The sequence below is a fragment of the Mustela erminea genome, chromosome 1 (genome assembly GCF_009829155.1).
Source record: "Mustela erminea isolate mMusErm1 chromosome 1, mMusErm1.Pri, whole genome shotgun sequence".
NCBI classification, from domain to species: Eukaryota; Metazoa; Chordata; class Mammalia; order Carnivora; family Mustelidae; genus Mustela; species Mustela erminea.
This window is the reverse complement of record NC_045614.1, coordinates 32,284,838-32,310,840: the sequence shown is the minus strand read 5'-3', so window position 1 is coordinate 32,310,840 and position 26,003 is coordinate 32,284,838. Positions and strand designations below refer to the sequence as shown.

General features: G+C 47.6%; 1 protein-coding gene across 5 annotated transcripts in view; it reads left to right on the top strand.

The window, feature by feature from the left end:
• PRICKLE2 (prickle planar cell polarity protein 2) overlaps positions 1 to 26,003 on the top strand; it is a 320,192-nt gene that overhangs the window by 251,312 nt on the left and 42,877 nt on the right. For all 5 annotated transcript variants that reach the window (XM_032324380.1, XM_032324418.1, XM_032324400.1 and 2 more), the window contains 4 exons: positions 10,216 to 10,329; positions 13,622 to 13,759; positions 18,492 to 18,695; positions 22,104 to 22,290. In XM_032324380.1, coding sequence (XP_032180271.1) covers positions 10,216 to 10,329; positions 13,622 to 13,759; positions 18,492 to 18,695; positions 22,104 to 22,290 — 643 coding nt within the window. The remainder of the gene's footprint in view (positions 1 to 10,215; positions 10,330 to 13,621; positions 13,760 to 18,491; positions 18,696 to 22,103; positions 22,291 to 26,003) is intronic.

Sequence of the window (26,003 nt, the reverse complement as noted above, 5' to 3'; positions counted from 1 at the left end):
CATAAATGACTGTTTTTAAATGTTCTTTGCCTCTGGATTTTGCCCAGGGATTTAAGAAGGAAACAAGAAGGGAGCAAAGGAAAAGCTGTATAAAGAAAGGGCAAAGTTCGTGGCCCACAGATGGAAGGAATATGGAAAGGACTTGCAGAGAGAGATGTGCAAATATTTTGAAGAATGTATCAGCGAAAGTAGATGACTTGGTGAAATGTGCTATTTGCCAGAACCATCAAAGACAGAGCTAGAGCTGGATGGTTGTCTTCATGCCCTTTGAAGTAGTCTTTAGGTATTTACAGGCCTACTGTTTTTCCCTTCTTAAGGAGAGTTTGCCAGAGAAACTGACCATCGAAGTTTCTGACAGTGTTGTGCTGGAATTGCCTGAAGATCCAGTTGGTCAGTTTTCAGGAATTCTGTAAGCCATTTGTTAAATTCAACTTTCTCTGTTTTTTTTGAGAATGCAATTTTTTAAAAAATTTGAATAGCCAATATATAACACATCATTAGTTTTTTTTTTTTTTAAGATTTTATTTATTTATTTGACGGACGGAGATCACAAGTAGGCAGAGAGGCAGGCAGAGAAAGAGGAAGGGAAGCAGGCTCCCTGCCGAGCAGAGAGCCTGATGCAGGGCTTGATCCCAGGACCCTGGGATCATGACCTGAGCTGAAGGCAGAGGCTTAGCCCACTGAGCCACCCAGGCGCCCCACATCATTAGTTTTTGATACAATGTTCAGTGATTTCATTAGTTGCATATAACACCCAGTGCTCATTCAGCCATTTTTAAAGCTTAATTGTATAAACTTATATTAAAAACAGAGGTGATAAGTACTCAGGACTCATCCCTTCATGATTATTTTCCTGTGTTTCCCTGTTATCTGTGCTCATCTGTTACATCCACGGGGTGGCAGTGCCATGTAATGGACGCTGCTCTGTGTCTCTTCTAGTCCCACATCCAGTGACATCCCATGGGTAGCTAGAAATCATCCTTAGCGGGATTGTTTTGCACCATAGAAATGGGCACATGTACACATTTAGGGATCTAATCAGTTGTTCTTTGAAACTTTGTAGTGCTTGGTCTGCCTCGGATGGCTCTTGCATTATTTTAACTTCACATAGTGGCCACTTGCATCCTTGTCTTACATACTATACTCAAATATAACCTTCATCCAGGCATCATTTCTTATTTGTATGCGTGTCCTTTCCCCACTAGCCATGAACGGTTTCTTGCATATAGAAGACTGCCTTGTCCAGTGTGCTCAGGCCGCCATAGTAGAACACTATAGCCCGGGTGGTGTCAGCAGCAGATTTGCTTCCTTCACAGTTCTGTAGGCAAGAAGTCCAAGATCTAGGACCCAGCAGGGTTGGTTTCTGGTAAGACCTCTCTTCTTAGCCTGCAGATGACTGCCCTCTGCGTATGTCTTCAGGGGGCTTTTTCTCTGTGCGTGCACGCTCCTGGTGCCTCCTCATCTTCTAAGGACATCATTTCTTTCTGATTACAGCCCTACCCTTCTGACCTCATTTAAATGTAATCCTCTCTTTAAAGGCTGTATCTCCAAATACAATCACTTCCGGGGTTAGGGCTTTAGCATGTGAACAGACGGGCACAGGTCCGTCTATGACCTAGACATTTATGACTTATGTATTCGATTGCTTCAAAGCTGGAAACCAGAGCCTTTGCTATGTGCCTGCCTCTGTAGTAGTGGCATTATCCCATTTGAGCCTCGTGGCAATGCTTTAAGGTGAATGATATTGTCCCCATTTTACAGATGAAGATACTGACTTTATAAGAGATGTAGAGTAACTTGCCCAACTATGTACAGATGGTAAGTTTTCAATCCAGTATTCAGACCCAAACAATGTGATTCCAGAGTCCCAACACTCAACCACTATAGGAAACTACCATCCTGCTTTTTCCATACATATGTATGTATATATTTTGTCTAAAGGCAATATTGAAACTGTTACCAAATAAAGTAAGCAACTGTTGAGGAATTCTTAGCAGGGCATGTATGCAAATGTGTAGACATTCTGCAAAGAGCAGTTTTGACAAAATTGGGGTAGGGGAGACTTGATGTAATTGTAGTTTGAAGGAGAAGTGTTGAAATTCCAAGTTCTTTCGTTTCTGGGACCTCTTCTTCAAGACAGGATACAGTGAATGCCAGGTTTCCAATCCACATCCAATCCAAACTAAATGGAAAGTACTTTCTAACTAAACATTGAGGTTTAATATTCTAATATTCTACATTAAAAAGTTTTGGAAAACTTTAAGATTGGGAAGGAGAGAGTATGTGGACCTAGGAGGCATAGAGAAAGAACACCTCACACGGTTTGCGATTACAGGAGCTACTTAGGACATAATGTGATCATTTTCTGTAATTTGAACAAAATTGACTCAACTTGGAAGAAATGCTCTAGCTTCAAATACAAATGGGTATTGTTTGGCCCCTTCCTCCTTTTTTTTTTTTTTTAAAAAAAAAAGATTTTATTTATTTATTTATTTATTTGGCAGACAGAGATCACAGGTAGGGAGAGAGGCGGGGCGGGGGGGGGGGGGAGTAGGCTCCCTGCTGAGCAGGCTTGATCCCTGGGGACCCAGGTGCTCCGTTTCCCTTCCTCTTAAGGAAGCAGTCCCTTGTCCCTTGTCAGTATTCCATTCATCTTTCTAGCTGCTCCTCCATCCCTCCACACCAGGAATCTTCAGTGACAAAGCACGTGCTTCGATGGGTTGAAAGGAAAGCTCTGTGAGTTTTACTCTGGTTCCTCTGGAAATCTCACCTGCATATTCTCTTCTTCCTCCCTGTATCTGTCCAAATCCTTCCATAAACCAGCGAGGCAGAAAGGTGAGATTTGGACACAGCATGCATTCACTCAGCAAACATGTGTTGAGCACCTGTTAGGTATGAGACACTCACCTGGGGTGTATACAGTCAACAAAATCCCAGGTATTCACACTCTAGAGGGAAGAGAGAGACAATGAATGAGTAGATCATGCACCCGCAAGGGGTAAGTTCTTTGATGAAAAGCAGGTTAAGTGTTTGCCAGTTTCAGTGCTACTGACATGTGGAACCAGGTTATTCTTGACTGTGGAAGCTGTCTTCTGCATGGTGGGACATTTGGCAACATCCCTGCCCTCAGCCCACTCGATGCCCAACAGCATGCATGTTTGCACAGACACACACACACTCACCTTAAGAATAAGGGGTGAAGGTGCTGGTTTATTAAGCTCGTCCTCTCTGGGGAGGAGGACCTCTCTGAGGAGGTGACATTTGAGCAAAGAGTAGAGGAAATGAGAATGGGCATCCCATAAACATCTGGGGAAAAAATGTGCATGGCAAAGAGAACGGCTAGTGCAGAGGAATGGCAAGGAGGATGTTGGGAACAGAACTGAGCCACAGGAATATAGTAAGAGACATGATCGGCCAGGAGGAGGCATGACCTTGATCGTACAGTGGAAGACTTTGGTTTTGAATGAGAGGGCAATGGGAACCATGGAAAGTTTCCAGAAAAGCGGTGACATGACCTGTTTAATATTCAGATAGCGTAGTCCTCGCTGTTGGATAGAGACTCCCCTGCAGGGAATAAAGGTGAAAGCCAGGGTCCAGAAGCAACCATGTCCGTAATTCCCCTGAGCACTTAGTTGTGGCTAGACGGTCCTACAGGGTTGGAGAGGGTGACTAGGTTCTGGGTATGTTTTGAACCTACGTCTGACGTGGTTTAATGTTGAATCAGACATTGGGTGTGAGCGAAAAAGAAAGAAAAAAACCTTTGAAAACTCTTCTTTGAAAATACCCTGTATGAGCTTTTATTTCTGATTTTTGATCCTAACCCTATGGGAGTCGAAGCATGGTGGAGTCAGTGTTTAAGCATTAGGTATTGGACTGTTATTTCCTACATTACTTCCTGAGTAAACCAATTAAAATTATAATGTGGGTCTCCAGGAGAAAAGGAAAGGAGCCAAACCTGGTATAATTTTACCTCTTAGATGCCACTTAACACCACTTTTCTTCTCTTGCTTGGGTAATGAAATTCTGGCAAGTGGGGGCACAGTAAACAAGCGGGCCCTTAAAAGCAGCCCATCACCACTTGCTTATAGCTGTAATGCTTCCCGATTGTTCTCCAGGTCTCCATTTCAGAACTAGTGTGTGCTTTTCATAAAAACCACCACGTGCCACAAATTCAGGCAGCATCTTTCCCTTCTCCATAGCATCTGCCTTCTGAGACCTTGGGCTTATTCTAGATATTGCCTTCCTGAATTGAGGTAGATTAACCAAGGTTCCAAGCTTCTCAAACTGCAGGAGTGGGAGAGTGCGAAATAAAGGTCTCATCTTCCAGTTGGTCTCTGGGTTAAGATGAGCTTTTATAAAGCCTTTCAAATGCGTCAGCCCACATCGGAGATTATACGTCAGGAGTTTTTACCTTCACCTTGTGGAGTCATGTTTGCCTTCCTCTTAAATCAGTGTTTCTCCACTGAGAAATACCTCATACCATACTGGTATGAGGTATTCATTAAGAATATAGAATTCTGGGCTTCCCCGCCACTCCCCCCAGACCCAGAAGAATGGAAATGGGGATAATGTTTAATGAAGACCTCAAATGATTCTACAGTTTGCTAGCATTTGAGAACCATTGCTATATCATTTAGGAATGGCATTCAGTTCCTAGTACCTTAGACTGTGAATAAAGATACCATTTCTTTCACTCATTGGTAAGAAAGGTTTGGAGATGGGCAATCCAGAGCTGGTTTGGTGTTCCATAGTACAATAAAGAAAGTTATGGTACAGGATGGCTGCTGGAGCTCCAGCCATTGTTTTTACATTCCAGACAGGAAACAGTAAGAAGGGAGAATGGGGGAGGGGGTTTTTTGCTAACTGCTCAGCCTCCTTTAAAAGAGTTTTCCCAGGAGTCACATGCTACGTGTCATTGGCCAGAATTTAATTGCATGGCCACTCATAGCTACTAGGGAGCTGCAAAAATATTATTCTAAGCTGGGTATATATTGATGCTTTAAGTAAGATTTTGGCATTCTTATTAAGGAAAAGGGATGTGGATAGGCAACCATGTCTGCCACAACTCTCTTGTACCATCATTCCATGGATTTGCAGAAAGACCTTTCATTTGGAGTACCTCATTTTTCACCTTTTGCCGGTTCATTTTAGACCATATGTTGGTTATTTTCTGGAGAACACCAAAGGAAAGCATGTCCATCATGTATGTGGTCAGTCATACATATTGGGAATCTGCTATATTTGGTGTTTCAGTTCTTTCCCATCCATCTGCCAGTCTCCTTTTTTCTTTTCTTTTTTTTTTTTTTTTAAGATTTTATTTATTTATTTATTTGACAGACAGAGATCACAAGTAGGCAGAGAGGCAGGCAGAGAGGCAGGCAGAGAGCGAGGGAGAAGCAGTCTCCCCGTTGAGCAGAGCCCGATGTGGGGCTCAATCCCAGGACCTTGAGACCATGACCTGAGCCAAGGCAGAGGCTTAACCCTCTGAGCCACCCAGGTGCCCCTCTTTTTTTCTTGATAAAGAAGGCCAAGAATCCAAAAAAACAGGAAAGGATAAGGAAACCAAGTCCAAAAAATGTTTTCCCCTTTTTAGTTATGCGATGCTCCGTCTAATGAGTACAATGGAGGAGCCTCCAGGGCATGGGGTGGGTTCACGAGATACTGTATATAAAAACACGTCTGCCCTAAGAGCCATTCCGTAAATAAATACGTTCACCGAGAGGGTGAAGGACAGTTGAATCTGAGATCAGCCAGGGAAATCTGACTTCTCTTTTGGGTTCCCACTCCTAAGAATACAGGATGCTTTTGATATGGAAAATGTCCCACCCAATAAGAGAAGCATTTTGCCCTTAGAATTTCTTATCCTTGCTGGAGCTGGTGGACTCCCCCTTCTTAAGCATGTCTGTAGGTGTGGCAGGAGACACCTGCCAAATTAAGTGAGAGTCAACAAGTCCCCTCCCCTCCCCAGGGCCTCCTGGATCTCCTGGAGAGCACAGGATCACCATCATCTACTGGGCAACCTCACGGGGTTGGCTGTTGCACGACTCTACAGATCTCAGAACGTGCTCCCTGGACCCCCAGCAGAGGCATCACAGGGGAAAGCAGCGTAAATGTGAACCATTGGACCCAACCCCAGTCCTGTGGAATTAGAAATGTGTTTTAAGACGCCATCCATGTGGTTCTGATGCAAGCTAAAATTTGAGAACCACCGCTCTAATGAAGCACTTGGCACTTTTTTTTTTTTTTTTTTAAATTAGCACACCTTTCTCTCCAACAGGGAGTCATTTGACTCCCTCCCTTCCATCTCTGCCCAGGCAGATATGCTGTCAAATGTGCAGTTCCTTCTAACAAACCCAGTCTTTCAAACTGGGTGAGGCCTCGCTTTGTAGATTTATTTGCACACTGACTAAAGCTCTTGCAATCCATCTGACACAGACTGAAGTTCTTGCCAAACCTCACTGTGGGGAGTGACATTGTAAATAAAGGCCTTCAGCTATCTCATTTTCCTGAGCCAGTGGATTGTGTGCAAAATGCTTTTGTTTGCGGGAAGCGTACCTCATACAGCTCAACCCAAGGTGCAAGTAGCACAGGGCACCTCTACCTGAGTGATGAATTAATGGAATGGAGTTTCTAGCCCATTCCAAAGTACTGCTTTTGGAGAGTGATACTTAGTACACACAGGAGGAAAAAATGATCAGCATAGCAGACAGTGCTCGTTAGTGGTCACCATTGACAAAATCCTATTGAATTTGATTATTTGCTTGTGAAAATTAGCGAGAGAAACATGGTTGGACAAAAAATGAGCAATCTGCAGGGTTTTCAGGGGTGGTGCCAAATTTAATTTCCGTAGTGCCAGAAAGTACACTAAATATTTTCCCTTTACCGATGGTTTGCTGTGTGTTTGTTTTGGGCTACGCAGTAGTTTTCTTTTGGAGGATGCCAGAGGAAACTACATGCAGCAGTTCTGTGTTGCCAGAGCCAGACTGGGAATTTGAGAGGGGAGTTTCTCCATCCTTCCCATCCCTTTGCTCAAGGAAGAGCTTGGACTTCCCAAGCTTTGGAACACCAGGAGGAGACACAGAAGCCAGGGCGTGGAAGAACTAAGAGAAGTTGTGAAGAACCAACTCATTCCCCATCCTCAGAGCAGGCCAGATCACCTACCATGTGAAGTGAGGATGATTGGGGAAGTTGTTGCTTAATATTAGCTGATTTGGTTTCATAATGGTGCATTTCACTTGGTAAGTTTCTAAGTCATCCACCAAACTGTTGACTGCCTCCTGAGGAACTATTTTTAGTACATTCTGTATACATGAAATTACTGAATGCTGGTAGAAGGACGTATTTTCTGCAGCAGTGATCCGTTGGCTTGAATTATAAAAGGCAACACAAGATGCCCAGTCAGGAAAGATAGAGCTGTGTTCTTAAAGAGTAGTCACTGCCTCTGTTGACGTAAGAATTCCAAGTCTTTAGGACGGACCTCAGGGTGCCAGGGTATTTACTGAGCTCCTGGTCCCAAAGAGGTCTCCAGTCAAAGCCGACTCTGCTTTGCCCTGCCCTGACATGTTGGGATGCCTTTATCTCCAATCTCAAAACAGGATGGAACTTCTCCAATCCAGTCTGCAGGTGTGGACCTTGCCCAAGATGGGGTAAGCAGGGTCCTTCTCTGGCGACTTCAAAACGGAGCCAAGTGAGTCAGTCAAGGATGGATGCAAAGGGAGGTTGTGTAAGTTAAGGTGCTGTGGGAATCTTTAAACTTTGAGAAGCTAAGGGACAGATCTGCAGGAGAAGAAGACTAAGGCAGAGATAAGAGGACACTGAACATAAAGAGATGAGAATCCCTTACCGGTCACTTTTCAGTAGCTGGTCCCATTTCCTCTTAAGACCCTACAGTTCTGTTGGGCTTCTTGATAGAACAACACACCTATGTAAGAATCTGCCTTTTTTTCCCCTCTGAAATAAAACTATCTTAAATAACATTATCCTCCCTTGCCACCTTCTTCCTTAGATTAAAGTAGTTGGGGGCCTCCAGGTTTGGTCTCAATCTGCAAGCAGGTAGTGTGGCTCTGCCTCTCGAAATGGAAGAGAGGCCAGGAAAATCTGAATCCTTCCCTTGGGAGCCTGCGGGCCAGATAATGGACTTCCCACTATGTGTTCATATTGCTTATTGTTATGGAGGGCCAAGTTCTTCGCCCTCACTCTTATTGAATTGCAGTCCTGCGATGAGGATTCTGAGAGGTTCTAGAATTCCCTCAGGAACACAGAGATGGGAAGTGACAGAGCTGTGAACGGGGGTTCACAAACAGCTGCCCAAGAGGCAAGGAAGGTTCCAACCAGGCTCAGCCTTGGACGGTGTCAGCAAAGACTGGGCTCAAGGTGCCAGGTCACAGGGGCTCTCAGGGATGCTCGTGCTCTGGGCGGCAAAGAGGGGTGTGTGAGTCCCGAAGGGCGAGTCAGGAGAGGGTCCGTTGCACTCAGATTGGACTTTCCTGTCAAGCAACTCCAGTGATTTTCCTTTCTTAGTAGCATCCGTCCCGAAGCTTCTGTCACTGGCATGAGAATGACAAAGGGACATTGCAGCAAGGCTTGGCTACAAGCAGTCTCTCAGCTTGGGGTGTGAGACCCATTCCTCAAGACACAGGGCTCAGCTTTCTGCCTGCACTTACTGGCCGTGGCGCGTGATGCATAGATCGCTCTGAGCACAAAATGGGGTGCTGGTCTCTGATGGGCCCACGGCCAGCTCCTCCTCCCAAACTAACTCATGATCTGGGCTTTCCTTTCTTCTCAGAGAGAGTGCTGGTAACCTGTGGGCTGCTTTCAAAACCTGGAGCCCTTCCTTCCCATCCCAGTATGCGGTTCCCCACCAGATGCCTCTAGGGAGGGGTTGCATGGCCCTATCTTGAGAAAGCCAGCTAGTCTATGAGCAGTCTGTTTATGGTTGCCTTCGGGCTTTGCTTGAGACAGGAATAGGCACAGGATGGTGAATGCTTACAGTCGTGTGTTACGAAAATAAAGATGGCTTCCGCATCTTCCTGAAGGCCTTGTCACTGCCAAGCCTTTCCCTCCTCCCACCTTTTAAGAGCTATGATTTCCTTTCTGGAGATAAAAGTAGACAGAGCTTTCATAGCTCTTTTTCCCAGCATTCTCCAAACATGTATTCATGTCCAGGGCTCCCTCAACTCAAGGGAATTAGACCAAGTTTGCGGAGTGGAACAAATAGAATGAATTTAGAGCCTCAAGTCTTCTGTCTTCTGTGTCTTGTTGAATGAATGCCTTGTTTCGCAAGAGCTGGTCATGATGCTAAGAGATAGTTGGAAAGAATTTTCCATGATGTCATCTGAGCTTGTGGGATTTTTTTTTTTTTTAAATTTTGTTGCCCCTCCTGTATCATAGCATAACCTTCTGTTTTGGCCAGTTTTTCCTGACCCGAGTTTTGCATACAGCCGGATAACAGAATGTCTGTTTTCTTTTCTTGGGCAAACTTAGATGCCTTCCCAAGTCTTTGTTAGAGCTGAATAAGCCCCAGAAAGGACAAGAATATGTCCGAACAGCCGTAAACAGGAGCATTCTGGGATGTGCAGAAATATCTGTCAATGACCATTTGTAATTAGGTACTCAGTATCCCAGATGTCATGACTCTATTTTCAGACAGTTGGAAACTGCTACCTGTCCTTACAGAGCACTCAAAACCTAGAGGGCTTTTAGTGTAGGTGGAGGCCAAAGGGACCCAGCAGCTCAGCGAGTGCCAGAGCCTGGCTCTGACTTCAGGGTGAGACAGGCACTGACACATCCCTTTGGCTAGGGAGGCACGGCGCATGCCGGAGACTCACAGAGAAAATGGTAAAGTTGCTCTCTCTCCCATTCTCTGTCTCTCTCTCTCTCTCTGTCTCTCTCAGGGCGGGGAGCCTGCCGACAAAACTCTATGCTCTGGGTCTCCCCCCCCCGCCCCGGCCCCGTGCCTATCTGCCGAATTCTCTTTTTCTAGGAAAGTGTACTAGCTTTATTTTTCCCTAGCAAGACAGGGGAAAGCCTCAAGATTTGGGTGATTGGCTCCACTCTTTCTTCAAGGATGAATCTGTCTGCTTGCAGTGAGAAAGGCAGATGCTGTTAAGTTGCAGGAGGGTGGAAACGACGGGAAGTTGAATGCGTCCTGCTGCCGGAACCTTCTTCCCGGGGGAAGTGGGGACAGGCAGTGACCCATGTGCTTGCATCTTACAGGTTCATCAGTATTACAGCTGTCTCCCAGAAGAGAAGGTTCCCTACGTCAACAGCCCCGGAGAGAAGCTTCGAATCAAGCAGCTACTACACCAGCTGCCACCCCATGACAATGAGGTAAGGAGGAGCTCCCGGGGGCCTTAGCAAGACTTGTCTTAGAAGGTTCTGTGACTTGCTCACCTTCTCCATAATCAAAATGCTGTGATCAGTGAGGTCTCCGAAGAAAAACTCTGGCCCATTTTAGGTTTTAGCTTCCTTAATTAGAGCCAAAAGAAACGGCCCGACACTTTCCAGAAAGCAGATCTCATTATGGACTGGATTCATCTCCGAGCCCGGCACAACTAGCTGTTTGGGGCATCCGGAGAGCCCTAAAATTTAAAAGCTCAAGCCCAGGTTTTCCTAGTTGAAGAAGAATGTGCTGGTTGCCCAAGTCCTTCGGCTGATTGCGATTCCCCGGGCCAGTCCAAGGTCAAGCCTTGCAAAAACATGATTCCCTGGCATTCTCAGCAGATCGTTTCATGTTAAGTAAGTGGGCAAGTCTTCCACGTTAGGCTGTGATAAAAGTCACATATCCAGCTTTGCAGCTCTGAACATCTGCGTTTTTGTCGTTGAAAGGCCAACTTTGCTCGCTCACCATTTGTACACCTGGAAGGCTAGCTTGCAAGCTGTCCTTTTTTCCCTGAACCCCGATAGAAGACACTGTAATGAGGCGTTTCTTATCTTTGAAGTTGAATTGCTCATAAAGGGAAAATCCATGCATACATTTGTGAAAAGATCATCCTGCTTGAAGGGCTTAGGTTTGGACACTGGAAATGAATTTTTGAAATATCTGGTTTTTAAAAACAGTCATCCCCTAGAATGGAATTGTCCACTTAGCTGATTGCATTTTAAACGATTTTGAATTGAAAGGAGAAATAACTCCTCCAGGAACTGGACCCCAGCTTTCTACCGACTGCTCCCACCCACAAGCCGGATCTCCTGGGAAATTGAGTAGGTGCTATTTTAGTCTTTATTTGCCCATATTTGGATCAAAAGGGATAATTCGGCAGCCTCAAAAATAAATTTGAGTCAGTGAAGCAAAAGCTTAAAAACTAAAGCAAGTCCCTAGAAAGAGAGCCAGGATTTCCTGTCACCCATTTCCAACTTCATAAAACAAATACAAACAATGTTTTCCCCTTTAAAGCCGAGAGCAAGCCCTGTAACCGGATGCCCAGTTAACTAATTTGGAAGTGAAAATGCGGGTTTTTCCAAGCTGGAGGGGAGTGCCTTTCTTTAAGAGCACATCCATAAGACGTCAGTGGTATAATCCTATGTTCTGGGCTAGTCCGGTCACAGTGGTGCTCCGTGCTCGCGGGGACATCCACAGGACGACTTCCTTTTAACACTTGTTTGCTTGCTGGGGCAAGGGGATCTGTGCTCTGCTTTTAACGATTTCCAGTTAACTGTGGGTTTATGAAAAGAGACCATTCAAACTCCTTCTTCCTGCTGGAGAAGATTCCTTCCATGTGACCCAGTGGGCAGATTTCGCCCACTTGACCTGGCCCTTTTCAGGACAAAGAGTGATGATTCTGAAGTCAGTATCGGATTATTTGCTCTTTGCCCAGAGGAAGCAGTTGAGACTGAGCTAGCTGCCTCAGTTTCCCAGTTAGGAAGCAGTAGTCCTGGTCTACAGACTTGCCAACGCCCATCACATCATAAGCCATCTGAGCTTTTCACATAACCTTTCCGCTGTTACTCCAGAGAAGGACAGGAAGTGGGACGAGGTCTGTGTTTCCCATAGGGTGGCAGACACAGGACTTGGGGTGGTGCATAGACATGGCAGTTAGCGAAAGTGAGCTGCATAATAAGAGAATCACTCCCTTTTAAATTGTGCTTTATTCCTCTAGATGGAACATGGAACAGGTAGGATCCACCCAAGAGGCAGGGAGGTGGGATTTCAGTTTGGGCTACCCAGTTTCCTGGTATCTCTCCAACTCATACCGGTCTCCACTTTTAGGTAACTGCCTTAGGAATCTCCATTTCATGGGGGTCCTGGGTGGCTCAGGGGGTTAAGCCTCTGCCTTTGGCTCAGGTCATGATCCCAGGGTCCTGGGATCGAACCCCACATCGGGCTCTTTGCTTGGCAGGGAGCCTGCTTCCTCCTCTCTCTCTGCCTGCCTCCCTGCCTACTTGTGATCTCTCTCTGTCAAATAATTAAATAAAATGAAAACTTTAAAAAAAAGGAATCGCCATTTCAGGATCTCCCTTGAGCAGAAGTTGCTAGAATCTAACAACATGATTTCATTCTCACATCGTCTCATTTTAGGGTCACCTTCTGGTTCTTATAGGTGATACTGATTTTTAATGTATAGTCACAATATACTTTCTTTTTAAGTAAATGTTTTCAAGTTTTAAAAAGTGAGACCATTTTTTTAATTTTTATTTTTTTTAAGATTTTATTTATTTGACAGAGAGAGATCACAAGTAGGCAGAGAGGCAGGCAGAGAGAGAGGAGGAAGCAGGCTCCCTGCCAAGCAGAGAGCCGGATGCGGGGCTTGATCCCAGGACTCTGGGATCATGACCTGAGCAGAAGGAAGAGGCTTAACCCACTGAGCTACCCAGGCACTCCAAGTGAGGCCATTTTAAAAACAGTATTAATGGTTCAAGACTATGGCAGAATTCCCCTGATATGTGTTAATCAGGGGGAAGACCGGGAAATATTGGATTTGAGTGTCCATAGTGCCCCTCCCTTAACGCTGGGAGTTTTTATGTTTCACAAGAGGGCAAATATCTCACGCAAGTAGACGGATCAGCCACAGTCCAGTGGGCAGCTCTTTCTCTCCCACGCACAGATAAACACGCAGGGACTTCTGTGAAGTGGGACATGTACCTCTGGACCAACTCCTTTGCCTCAAGCCTTCGGTTCCCCATTTCCCCAAAACGAGGTGGGAGAAGGAACTGCGAGCTCTCTGACTGCTGTTCCGACTTGCTGGCCTGGAGCCATCCTTCAGTGTCAGGGCTCACTCACATGGACACCGGGAGGGGAACGTATCAGGACCCCACAATCCGTCTGAAGATCCATATCATTTTTTAAAGTAGGAAAAAGTCCCAGATCTTGACTAGCCCCAGAGCTTCTCGACATGATGGGGACCTTCATGGGGCAGGAGGGCAGGGTAGCAAGGCTGCGTGACAGTTGCAGAACCTTGAGCCTGCTCGTGACTCGGGCTCCGGACTGCAGCACCTTTGGTCAGGTCTTTCAACTTCAGTAGAAACTCACGTTCTCCAGCCCCGAGCCCGCTGGTGGGCCAGTGCAGGCCGGCGCTGTAAAGTCGAGTGGGAGCACGTGTCAGAAGAAGTCTGGGACGCGGGCTGCAGAAATCCCATGGAGCAGGGGCGACGTCCCCCCATGACCCTCTCTGTGTCTGTCCAGGTTCGATATTGCAACTCGCTGGATGAGGAGGAGAAGAGGGAGCTGAAGCTCTTTAGCAACCAGAGGAAACGTGAAAACTTGGGCCGCGGGAATGTCCGGCCCTTCCCCGTCACGATGACGGGGGCCATCTGTGAACAGGTGAGCGTGGAGTCCGGGGTGCGGGGCGGGATCGCGCCGGCGTCGCGTCACGCACGGTGGGTCCTTCAACAGCGGTGTCCTGCAGCGCCTCCGGAGGCGCGGGGGCGGGACCCCGTTCTCACTCTGGGCAATACGGCGGTGAACAAAAGATGTGAAAGCTGTTGAAAGATTTTGATTGTCCTCATAAGGAGGTCCGTTCTAGGGGAAACAAACAGTAAAATAAAGAGGAAAAAATACATCAGGGAAGGAGGCTGCAAACCCTGGGGAGTGTGGGGAGCTTGGGATTTCCAGGAAGGTGGCCAGGCAAGGCTGCACTTCGATGGTGGGGTCTCTGGGGGTGCCTGGGAGGCTCAGTCAGTAAGCGTCTGCCTTCAGCTCAGGTTCTGATCTCAGGGTCCTGGGATCGAGTCCTACGTCAGGGGGAGGCAGGGGGGTGTCCCTGCTCAGCAGGGAGTCTGCGTCTCCCTCTCTCTCTGCCCCTCCCCACCTCGTGCTCCCTCTCGCGTGCATTCCCTCTCAAATAAATAAATAAATAAATGAAATCTTAAAAAAAAGAAGAAGGTGGCCTCTGAGCAAAGGCTTCAGGGATGGAGGGAGTGGGTCCTGCAGATCTCAGGGGGCAGAGGGAACAGGTCGCTCCAAGGCTCGGAGGCAGAAGCGTTTCTGTTGTGTTCCGGGACCAACACATGGGCCATGGTGGCACAGAAGAGGGAGTGGAGGGAGGAAGGGAGGCCATGAAACAGAGTGCGTGGAGGGCCAGTTGTGTTCGCCACTGGAGGGAGATGGGAAGCCTGCTGAGGGATTTAAGCACAGGAAAGACGTGAAGGATTTATGGCCTAAAGTGAGTCCTTTAAATTTGAGAGGCAGGGCAGGGGCTCATGGTGGGTAGGGAGGGAAAAAATGGAACACGATGAGACCGGGGAGGGAGACAAACCATAAGAGATTCTTAATCTCAGGAAACAAACTGAGGGTTGCTGGGGGTTGGGGGGGGGTGGGAGTAGGGTGGTTGGCTTACGGACTTTGGGGAGGGTATGTGCTATGGTGAGTACTGAGAAGTGTGTAAACCTGGCGATTCACAGATCTGTACCCCTGGGGCAAATAATACATTATATGTTCATTAAAAGGAAATAAATAAATAAATAAATAATGCATCCTTTAGAAAATGAAATTTGCCTGGACCATGGCATCCACCCAGGGTCACTTAAAGAGGTGGTAAAGGGTCATCCTGGGTTTGAGGGTTCTTTAGGGAAATGCATGCCTTCCCCCTTGCATCCTCCCCAGGGCGTCATTGAGCTGGGTCTGGGGGTGGTTTTTCCTGCTACTCTTCTGCAGAGCGCTCAGGGCCCAGGGGCGGAGGGTTTTCAAGAAAGGTGGACAGGCAGCCTGCCTGGGTTCTCCCTGCCCCTCCTCTCAGCCATCACTCTGGCCCTGCTCTTGGCTTTGCTGCTCTTTGAAAAGCCCCGTCCAGCTCCTGAAGCTCTCTAGGACCCCACTCAGGTGCTGACAGTGAGAAGTAGAGCTACTCCCTGCGGGGAGTGGGTACTGTTCTGTGGCCTTTCTTTGAGATTTCAGAGGCATGGGGCGGGGGTGGGGGCGGTGGAGATGTTCCTTAGTAGGGGGAGCACAGGACCACAGGCTGGGAAGTGGGGTCTTCACCCCTGATACTCACCCTTGAGATGTACATGGTCGGTGGTTGAGCTGTGAGATTCAGGAAACAAAAAAAAGGAGGGGAGCATCTGGGTGGCTCAGTCAGTTGGACGGCCAATTCTTTATTTCAGTTCAGGTCATGACATCAGGCTCCTGGGATCGAGCCCCACATCAGGCTCTACACTCACTGCGAGTCTGCTTGAGGATTGTCTCTCCCTCTGCCTCTGTCCCTCACCCATCCACATTCTCAGTCTCTCTCTCTCAAAATAAATAAATAAATATTTTTAAAAAATGGGCCACCTGGGTGGCTCAGTTGGTTAAGCGTCCGACTCTTGGTTTCAGCTCAGATGTGATCTCAGGGTTGTGAGATCGAGCCCGGCGTTGGGCTCCCTGCTCAGTGAGAAATCTGCTTGAGTTTCTCTCTTCCTTTGCCTCTGTCCTTACCTCCCCCCACCGACTCTCTAAAATAAATAAGTAAATCCCTTAAAAAATACTTAACAGCAGTTTAAAAAAATAAATTAAAATTTAAAAAAAAAAAAAAGGAAAGAAAATATGTGAGATTTGGTGTCCTCATATCAGGAATTCTGCCCTTCTGAGATCGGTCTCCCAGAACCAGCCCAGCTGCACACTCTTAAGGACAAAGGAAGGTCAGACATTTCATGTGCAGGTATCAGAAGTTGTGTAGAATAGTGACAAGAGCACGGAGGCAGAGAAGTTTGATTCATGTTTCTGCCAGACGACCTTGTTAATTTTCCTCCATTTTGTCATCTGCGAAATGCCTCCATCATGGAATTAAGGTGAGGAGTCCCTTACCTTATTCTGTATTCTGTATCGTTAAAGCAATTGAACAAGGAGACCTTGACACTGAGATGTCTCTGATACCTTCATTACCTACGTGAGCAAACCAGAACCCAAACCAAAGGCAGTGTCTTAGTATTGAGAAAATAACACTGAAGACTAACCAATCACCAACAGGCAACTAAGTTTTCTCAAATAAGGCAACCACGTAAGCTGCAGCTGGTCAAATAATTACCTTGCTTTGCCCCCTGGCCCCCGTCTTCTCTCTAAGCACCTCCCTCCTAGCTCCAGGTAGGTGAAGGCCTCCTAACCACCTTCATTTGGGCAGTGCCCAACTTAAATCTGTATTTGCTCAAATAAACCCTTGAAATTGTTAATGTGTTTCAGTTCATCTGTTACCACGGCACCTATCCCAGGTCTACTAATGTTCTAAAAGGCAAGGGTCGTACTTTGTGTTAACAATATCTTTCTTTTGTCTGGTCACTGCCTGAATGAGCTCCCAGAGACCATTCCGTGAGACCTTGGCTCCATTTCCTATGAATCATGTAATCCCATATGATGGCTGTGGTGTGGGGAAGGTTTGAAGGTATCTTTTCTACCCTTTAGACATTGTCCCTGAAGCCAGCCACTCACGGAGGGCCGAGTAACTAGATTCTCAGCCCGTGAACCTCATGGCCAAGCAGAGAGCCTTTAAATAAATAAATATTTATTTATTTAAAGGCCAGCAGAGAGCCTTTCCCTGGACCCACCATCTCACACTTTACTCCTCCCTCCGAGGCCCAACCTCAGCTATAACGTGGGTTATCAGAGATGCTGCCCTGTTCCTTTCTGCTTTGGGAGAGGAACTTGGAACATGAGAGAGATGACAGGAAAGGGGGAGAGAAGCCCCTTCCCTAGCATGGCCTTAGAAGTGGTACCTTTTCAGTCAAGACTAGGCAAAAAGATGTTAGAGAAAGCAGACTGCAAACATGCCTGAAAAGCTTTGGAGAAATTGTTAAGGTACTTTTATGAGCACACTCCCTCTCCCACCTTTTTTTTCTTTTTCTTTTTCTTTTTAAATTAACATATAATGCATTATTTGGCCCAGGGGTACAGGTCTGTGAATCATCAGGATTACAGAGTTACAGCACTTCCCATAGCACATACCCCTCCCCAATGTCCAAAACCCAGCCCACCCCACCCCTTCCCCACTAACCCCCAGCAACTCTCAGTCTCTTTCCTGAGATTTAGAGTCTCTTATGGTTTGTTTCCCTCCCAATCCCATCTTGTTTCATTTTTTCCCTCCCTTCCTCCGACAACCCCCACTCCCGCCTCTCAAATTCCTCATATCAGTAAGATCATATGATAATTGTCTTTCTCTGACTGACTTATCTCACTTAGCATAATACCCTCTAGTTCCATCCATATTGTTGCAAATGGCAAGATTTCATTTCTTTTGATGGCTGCATAGTATCCCGTTGCATATATCAATCACATCTTCTTTATTCTTTTTTTTTAAGATTTTATTTGTTTATTTGACAGAGAGAGAGTGAGCATAAGCAGGGGGAGGGGCAGAGGCAGAGGGAGGAGAAACAGACTTCTGCTGAGCAGGGAACCCAATGTGGGACTCGATCTCAGGACCTTGTGATCACGACCTGAGCTGGAGGCAGATGCTTAACTCACTGAGCCACCCAGGCCTCTCTCCCTCTCCCATCTTTTTTTTTTTTTTAAGATTTTATTTATTTGATAGAGAGAGAGCACAAGCAGGGGGAGGGGCAGAGGCAGAGGGAGAAGGAGAAGCAGACTTAATGCTGGGCAGGGAACCCAAAGCGGGATTTGATTCCAGGACCCTGGGTCATGACCTGAGCTGAAGACAGCTGCTTAACAGACTGAGCCACACAGGAGCCCCTCCCTCTCCCATGGTACAGCACCCTTCTTGCAACCGTCCCCTCCACCCCCCAACTCCTCCTGGTGTTAAACTTGGGCTGTGCCCCAAGATGGCGTTGGGAGCTTCTAGAAGATATGGACACCTTCAGCCCCAGTCGGTTTGCCCCCTGCCTGTAGAGCTCCAGTTTTCTGACTTTCCCACCTTGTAAGTCCTGATTTTCTCAGCGACTTTTATTTGTCTTCCTTGGAAGGAAGAAGAGTGGGAGGGAGAGCAAGCGAAACCTGCCCTGCCATGTACCTAAGGCAGGTAGCACCGTTACCAGCCCTTGGTGGGAGCGGTGGTCTCTTATCTTCTATGCGTGACCCCGGAGAGGCAGAGAGGGGGATGATGTCTGGACTGACCTGTCTGCTTGCCTTGCAGTGCGGAGGCCAGATTAACGGCGGGGACATCGCCGTGTTTGCGTCTCGCGCCGGCCACGGTGTCTGCTGGCACCCGCCATGTTTCATCTGCACCGTCTGCAACGAGCTGCTGGTGGATCTGATCTACTTTTACCAAGATGGGAAGATCTACTGTGGCCGGCACCACGCGGAGTGCCTGAAGCCACGCTGCGCAGCCTGCGATGAGGTCAGAGCACGCTGTGGGTGGGGCGGGGGGCGGGGCGGGAGGGGCCAGCTCCACCCATCGCCCCTCTGTCCTGCCATAGGCCCCACTTGGTCCTGTGCTCTTCTGCATGGAGGGAAACCACGGGCTGGTCTACCTTCTTGTATTAAGCCTCATGGGAGAAACCCCAGCCCTCTCTGGCTGCTGGCCCATCTGGAAGGGGCTGTGTCCTGGGCATCCAGGCCGGCACTAGGGCAGTTCCAAACTCTCAAAGAAAGGTACTGGGCAGCTTTAAACTTTAGATTTCAGCCGGGGACTAATCATCAGTCATGGTGTAGCCCTGAAGTCTTAAAATAGTTGGGATTCCTGAGCTCCAGTGGGACAAAGTGTTTTGAGAAGAGGGACATTTGGTGGCACGATTTAGTGTCCCCATGATTTACAAACGTTCTGATGGGGATTCAGGAGGCAGGTGCATACGCCCTTAGGAGGTTGCATACCTCCTGCTCTGAGAGGTACTTGAACTTGCTACCCCAGGTCACAAAGTGGACTAGAACCCCCAAGTCTGTGCCTGGTGTTTTCTCCCACCAGGAGCACACCCAGGTATGATCTGTGAGCCGCAGGAAGAGAATAGCTGTTTTAGCTTCAAAAGTTTGGAGCTTATATTCCTGCAAAAAGTTTAAAAAAAAAAAAAAGTTTGGAGGAGAAAAGAGAATATTCTAAACCTGACCACTTTTATGGGAATATTTTGGAAGGATGTTGGATAGGGGTTTCCTTCTGCACAGAGTGGATTTCTGGTTCCATCTGACCCTGCAAACGGTGGTGTGGGCTTCTGCAAAGCAGCACTCCCCTTTCTCAGCCACAGCCCACTCCTGCCTGCCTAGGGAGGGTTCGCTTTTTTAGGAGGAAATTGGCCGGCCTTAACTAATTTGGATTCTAATTCTGGTGATGTTCTGGAGAGACCCTCTAGATGGTTATTTGGGAAATCGAATTCAGTTCCACCGGGATTCCAGCAGCCACTTTACCTTCCTTCCTCAGTTTCTACCTCTGGAAATTAGTGCTCCTAATACTTTATTGTTATCTAATGGCAAATAGAATATGATGATTGAGGTGTCTTAAAATTTTTGTTTATTGAGATATAATTCACATAGCATAAGGTTCACCTTTCTTAGGTGTCCAATTTGGTGGGTTTTAGTATATTCATAAAGTTGTGTGACTCTCCCTGCTGGCTAATCCCAGGACCTTTTCATCACCCCAAAAGAAACTTTGTATCTATTAGCAGTCCCTTCCCTTCTCCCTCTTTCTCCAGCCCCTGGCAGCCACTAATCTGTTCTCTGTCTCTATGAATTTACATATTCTGGGCATTTTACATAAGTGGAATCAGACAATGTGTGATCTTTTCTGGACGTGGTCTTTCACGTGGTGTAATGTTTTGGGGGTTAATCCACACTGTAGTGTATGGGTATATTATTCCTTCCCAAGGCTGAGTAATATTCAGTCACGTGTATAGGTCATGTTAGGTAGAGGCAGTTAATGGACATTTAAGTTCTTTCCACTTTTTGAAGATTATGATCAGTGCTGCTATGAACGTTCATATGCAGGTTTTTGTGTGGACATATATTTTCTGTTTCCTTGAGTATATACGTGGGCATGGAATTGCTGGGTCACGTGGTAATCCTGTGCCCAAGTTGAGGGAATGCAGACTTTCTTTCAGAGAAGCTATGGTAGTGGGTGCAAAGTGGTATCACATTATGGTTCTTTTTGTTTGTTTGTTTGCTTTAAATTTTATTTAATTTTATTTTCGGTGTTCCAAAATTCATTGTTTATGCACCACACCCAGTGCTCCATGCAATACGTGCCCTTCTTAATACCCACCACATTATGGTTTTTTGTTTGTTTGTTTTTTGTTTTTTGTTTTTTTTAAGATTTTATTTATTTGTCAGAGAGAGAGAGAGAGACAGAGCGAGCGCACAGGCAGACAGAGTGGCAGAGAGAAGCAGGCTCCCTACGGAACAAGGAGCCCGATGTGGGACTCGATCCCAGGACGCTAGGATCATGACCTGAGCCAAAGGCAGCCGCTTAACGAACTGAGCCACCCAGGCGTCCCCCACATTATGGTTTTGATACGTCTGTCCCAGATGGGTAATAACGTTGAGCATCTTTTCATGTGTTTATTGGCTATGTGTATCTTCTTTTTTTGGAGAACTGTGTATTCCAATCCCCTGCCGGTTTTTTTGTTTGTTTTGTTTTAATTGAGCGATTTTTCTTTCTATTCTGGAGTTGCTTGCATATTCTGGATACTAATTCAGACTGGATCCTAGGTGTCAGATACATGCTTTGCAACTATTTTCTCTCATTTTGTGGTTACAGTTTCATTTTCTTGATGTTCTTTGAAGCACAGAAGAGTTTAGTTCCGATGAGGTCCAATTTACCTTTTGTTGTTGTTGTTGTTGTTGTTGTTGTTGTTGTTTACAGTTGCAATGGTATAGCTGAGGAAACTGTCACTTAATCCAGGTCCTGAAAATCTGCACTTGTGCTTTCTTGTAAGCATTATAGTTTACAGCTCCTTTGGTCTCTGATCTCTTTTGAGTGAATTTTTGTATATGACTCGGATTCGTTCTTTTGCATGTGGTGACCCAGCTGTCCCAGCCACATTTGTTGAAAAGACCGTTCCTTCCCGCACTGGATGTCCTTGGCATCTTTGTTGATTATCAGTTGGCCATAAATGTTTGGGTTTGTTTCTGGACTTTCAGTTCTCTTCTACTGATCTCTATGTCAGTTCTTACACCAGGACCACACTGCCTGGATTACTGTGGTTTGTAGTTAGCTTTGAAGTCCATGCTTTGAAATTTTAAAAGTCTATATTAGAGGTCAAAACACAAATGCTTCCTAGGGCAAGACAGGTTGTGTACACGAAGGACTCATTTTACCACAGCAACGAGTGGTGCAAGATAGGACCAAACTGGAGAACTGACCACTCATCTAGAAGCAGGAGTCCTCCTTCTCAAATACTTTGTTTTCAACAAAGAAACCAGAAGCTTACATATTAAAATAACATTTCCTATTTTTAAAAAGATGTTGCATCAGCCAAATAAGACATGGATGTGCTGTCCAAAGTGCCCACGAGCCATTGGTGTCTGGTCTTGCTTTTTATTCTTCAGGGTAGAACTTTAGTTCTCTTATTAAAATGTGGTTCAGTTAGTATCTGGCCAGACCAAAAACTGTGGGTTAATTGTGCTTTAGGCAAATCCCAGTGCGCTCACTGATAGAGATGTAGGACAGGACATATACAGATAGATTTTTTAATTGAGTAAATTGTGGGAAAGTCTTGCTTTCCCATCCTTCTAGTTTGGGGTGCCTGTAAGCTCTTCTCCATTAAAGTGCATTCTCCTGGCTGGGTGTTAACCACTGATCCTTTGGCTTCCCCATCTCTAGATCATCTTTGCAGACGAATGCACAGAAGCTGAGGGGCGGCACTGGCACATGAAACACTTCTGCTGCTTCGAGTGCGAGACGGTGCTTGGCGGCCAGCGCTACATCATGAAGGAGGGAAGGCCCTACTGTTGCCACTGCTTCGAGTCCTTGTATGCAGAATATTGCGACACCTGTGCCCAGCACATAGGTGAGGTGATGTTTGGTGCTTAGCTTAGTCCTGCTGTGACTGGGTCTCCTCAGTGTCTGGTGTAGTTAGAAATCCTTTGGCTCTCACCTCATACTGGCTTAAGCGAAAAAAAAAAGTGTGTGGGGGGGTGGATTTCTTGGCTCACATTTCCAGAAAGGCCAAGGAGTGGGCTTGCTTCAGGTATGGATGGTTCGAGGGTTTAAAGTCTGGAGGTCTTTTTATCCTTTGTGTCTCAGCACTGCTTGCCTTCTGTTGGCATTGGTAAAAAGCAAGCTGCTTTTGCATGCTGGCTAAGAGGACTGCCCAATTATACAGAGCCTTAGCACTTGCATTCTCAAAAGGAGTGGGGCCACGTCTGTCCGAGTATCCAAATCAGCTCCTCCAAATACGAACCTTAGCATCCCTGGTTTGGTCACGGGTTTCACCCTAGAAATAAGAGGAGAGGGTATTTCGGTTGGTCTGCCTGAGTCATAGGCCCACCCCCAACATGGGGTTATGTGATGTACAGCTCCCCTACCCGGGGGAGGGGGAAAGGTCCCAGAAGGAAACTCCGAGGGAAAATGTAAACAGATGTCTTCCACAGTCTCCTTGGAAAACTTGAGGATCAGCAGAGGGAGGAACCAGCATATTCCTCTTGGTAGGAAGGGGTTGTCAAGAAAACCAAATGGTTTCTGGCAAGCATGTCCTAAAAAAAATCAGCTAAAGCTGACCCAGCCGAATACAAAGCAAGAGAACCTGAAATAGCTCATAAGCCATAAACTCCCCCAAAGAAGCAGCAGATCTGTGGCGATGGAGATCATTTTCCCTTCGCAAAGAACGGATTGTTCAACCCTTCAGCACTCTTCCAGACCAGGCTGTGTCTGTGGCTTCTTCATCCAACCGTCTGTTGTGGCACCTTGAGAAGGAGCCACCCTTTAAAAAGGAAAAGAAAGAGTTGGCAGGGGGTGACTGTCAGAGAGGCCAGCAGCCTGCTCTTCCTGCGGCTTGTGCCCTTCCAAGAAATCTGCTCAGAAGCCGCCAGCTTCTTGCCCCTGGTTGGGAGATGTGGAGGTAATCCATCTGGGAGCCCATGTTGCCTGACGTCAAGGATTTTATCAGGAACCAAAAGAAGGCACATGGCCTCCCTGCCTCGTCAGAAGTGATACATTCTGATGAAAACCTAGCTAGTCTTTAGGAGAGCTTTGGGAGCTGCTAAAAATCACAGCTTTGCAAACAACACACCTACTGTGTGCTCAGGGGTCCTTTGTGGTCCAGCAGTCTGTCCCCCGGACTCAGGCCTGCTTCTAGAAGGCCTTTCGGGGTTGGAGTCCCAGCCCGGGGCCTGGGTGATAGTCAGATTCACCTCCCCCTGCAGCCCTGACAGCCTCACCCTCTCACGGCCTAATGCCTCAACCAAGGACCCACTGGCTTTCCTTTCTCACAAGATCAAAATAAGGAAACGGACTTGATTTGATGCTAAGGGTTAGGAAATGGGGAGCTCTCTGTGGACAGGTGGCTGGCCACGTGAGGAAGGCCAGGTGGGCTGTGTCGGAAGCGGGAGGGGAGAATTGTGCCCGTCCCGGAGCCAGCCTCGCTGTGCGTGGATTTTGGGTCCGCCAGTAGGCATCGAGGGTACAGACGCTCTCCTGCCACCACAACAACCCCCCTTCGCGCTAGTGTTGCTGTTTCTTCTGTCCCTTTCCATTGAGGCTTCAAAGCCTTTCCAGAAACTGCCACTTAGAATGTTTGCTCAGCAACTTGGAAGAGAGAAAAATCTGTCTGTCACCACAGCAGGTCGGCCTCAGAAAGCCCCTCTGTCTTCTTCTCTTTCTCTCCCTTTCTAGCTGTTCACCCCTTTGATCGGCACTGCCTTCTCCTGCCTTGCAAATCCATAAAAAGGCATCAGTGTTTTGGCAGAGAGGGGGACCTCTGTGGCCTGCAGTGTTATCACTGCTGTAGTTCAAATGTGGTCCCTGGTTGGTTTCTCCCTTCATCTACTTTTCTGTGAAATCTCATTTTCCTGCAACAGTGAAAGGGTGTGCTGTGTATACCCTGTATACCACTATCTCCTGGTGCTTTGCTCTGACCATATTACACAAATATTCCATATTTATACAGCCGCTCAGAGTGGACCGTGCATCAGGCGGCCGTTGCCAGGGCAACGGTACTTTTGCCTGCGCATCGCCGAGTAAACAGTCCTATAAACAGACCGAGGCTAGAGCAGCAGTAGACACACACCCTCCGAGAAGGGCTTACAGAGCTTAGAGGGGGGAATTAAAAAGGAACGCTTAGATGTGGAACAGCACAGCCCTTTTCCAGATGTTTTGAGTTCAGGACCAGTTCAGAGGACCGTCTGACATCAGGGATGTTGCTCAGGGACCGCATTGCATGGCCTCTGGGGCCGTTCTGTCTGTCACCTGCCTCCCCTCTGCTCGCCTCGCCTCACCCCAGCCCAGCCTTCTGCAAGGCCACGTCCCCACTACTGGGGCCCCACTGCCACGTTGGAGCACAGCTTCCTTGCAGAAGCTCGGAGAGGCAGCTGGTGGAGGACAAACCCGGGAACCAGGCTTCCTGTGTGCCTCTGATGGGGAGCAGGGAAGACTGCCGCTGCTGGGGATGCTGGGCAGCGGGGGTGAGCACAGCCCTGTGCAGGGGAGGGCGGGGAAGACGGAGCCAGCCCCAGAGCCTTTCCTGGACTGCACCCGGGCAGTGGCCCTTGGAGCAGAAAGGGAGCTGGGCATCAGGAGGTAATGAAAATAGAAGAAAAAGAGCAGTGAGAGTAGTTGGCACATACAGGTCTAAGCACCGTCTGCTTATTAACTCACAACAACCCTGGGAAGTCAGACCTGTTGTCATGCCCTGTGTTGCCACAGAGGGCACTGAGGCACAGAGAGATCAAGCCACTTGCTTAGGGTCACACAGCCACCGGGCCGAGATCGGACCCCGGGCGGATGGGCTTCGGCAGCTGTGTCACAGGACGCAGCCAGGGTGGGAACCTTCTTCCTCGGACTCCTCACTGACTCCTGAAGCCTCCCTCTGCAGGACTCCAGACCTCACAGCCTGCCCTGCTTCCTCCCAGGAGCTTTGGGACAAAGTGTGGATGGAGCCGCAGCTCTGGGTCCCCTGACTCTGGGTCCTGTCCCTAGTCCCGCTCCGTCAGTTCTCACGCCTCCCGGGAGTGCTCAGATGAGAAGGCGTGGATTTCCACAGTGGCCGCTTTGCCTTCGAGTGGCCTTTGTGGCGCTCCTGTCCCTCTGAAAGTCTCCTCTTCGTCCCTAGGGCCAGACTCCCAAATCAGCCAAGACCCCTTAATTTGGGGCAGAGCTCATAAGAGAGAGCCTGTGCCTCTCTCTCCCTGGGCTCCAGGGACCTGCAGGTAGGGGCGGGGAGCAGAGGAGGCTGGGACAGCTGCTTGGCTTTTGCCCTTTGTTCTTGTCCTTCTCTTTAGAAGTTGTTCTCCAGTTTCTCATTTTTTTTTTAAAGATTTTATTTATTTATTTGTAAGAGAGAGGGAGAGCGAGAAAGTGAGCACAGGCAGGCAGAGGCAGAGGGAGAAGCAGGCTCCTCGCTGAGCAAGGACCCCGATGTGGGACTCAATCCCAGGACACTGGGATCATGACCTGAGCCGAAGGCAGCTGCTTCACCAACTGAGCCACCCAGGTGTCCCTCCAGTTTCTCATTTACTGCCTCTCCAGACACAGCTATCAAGGTGATTCCTGGAAGGTCTGGGTTCC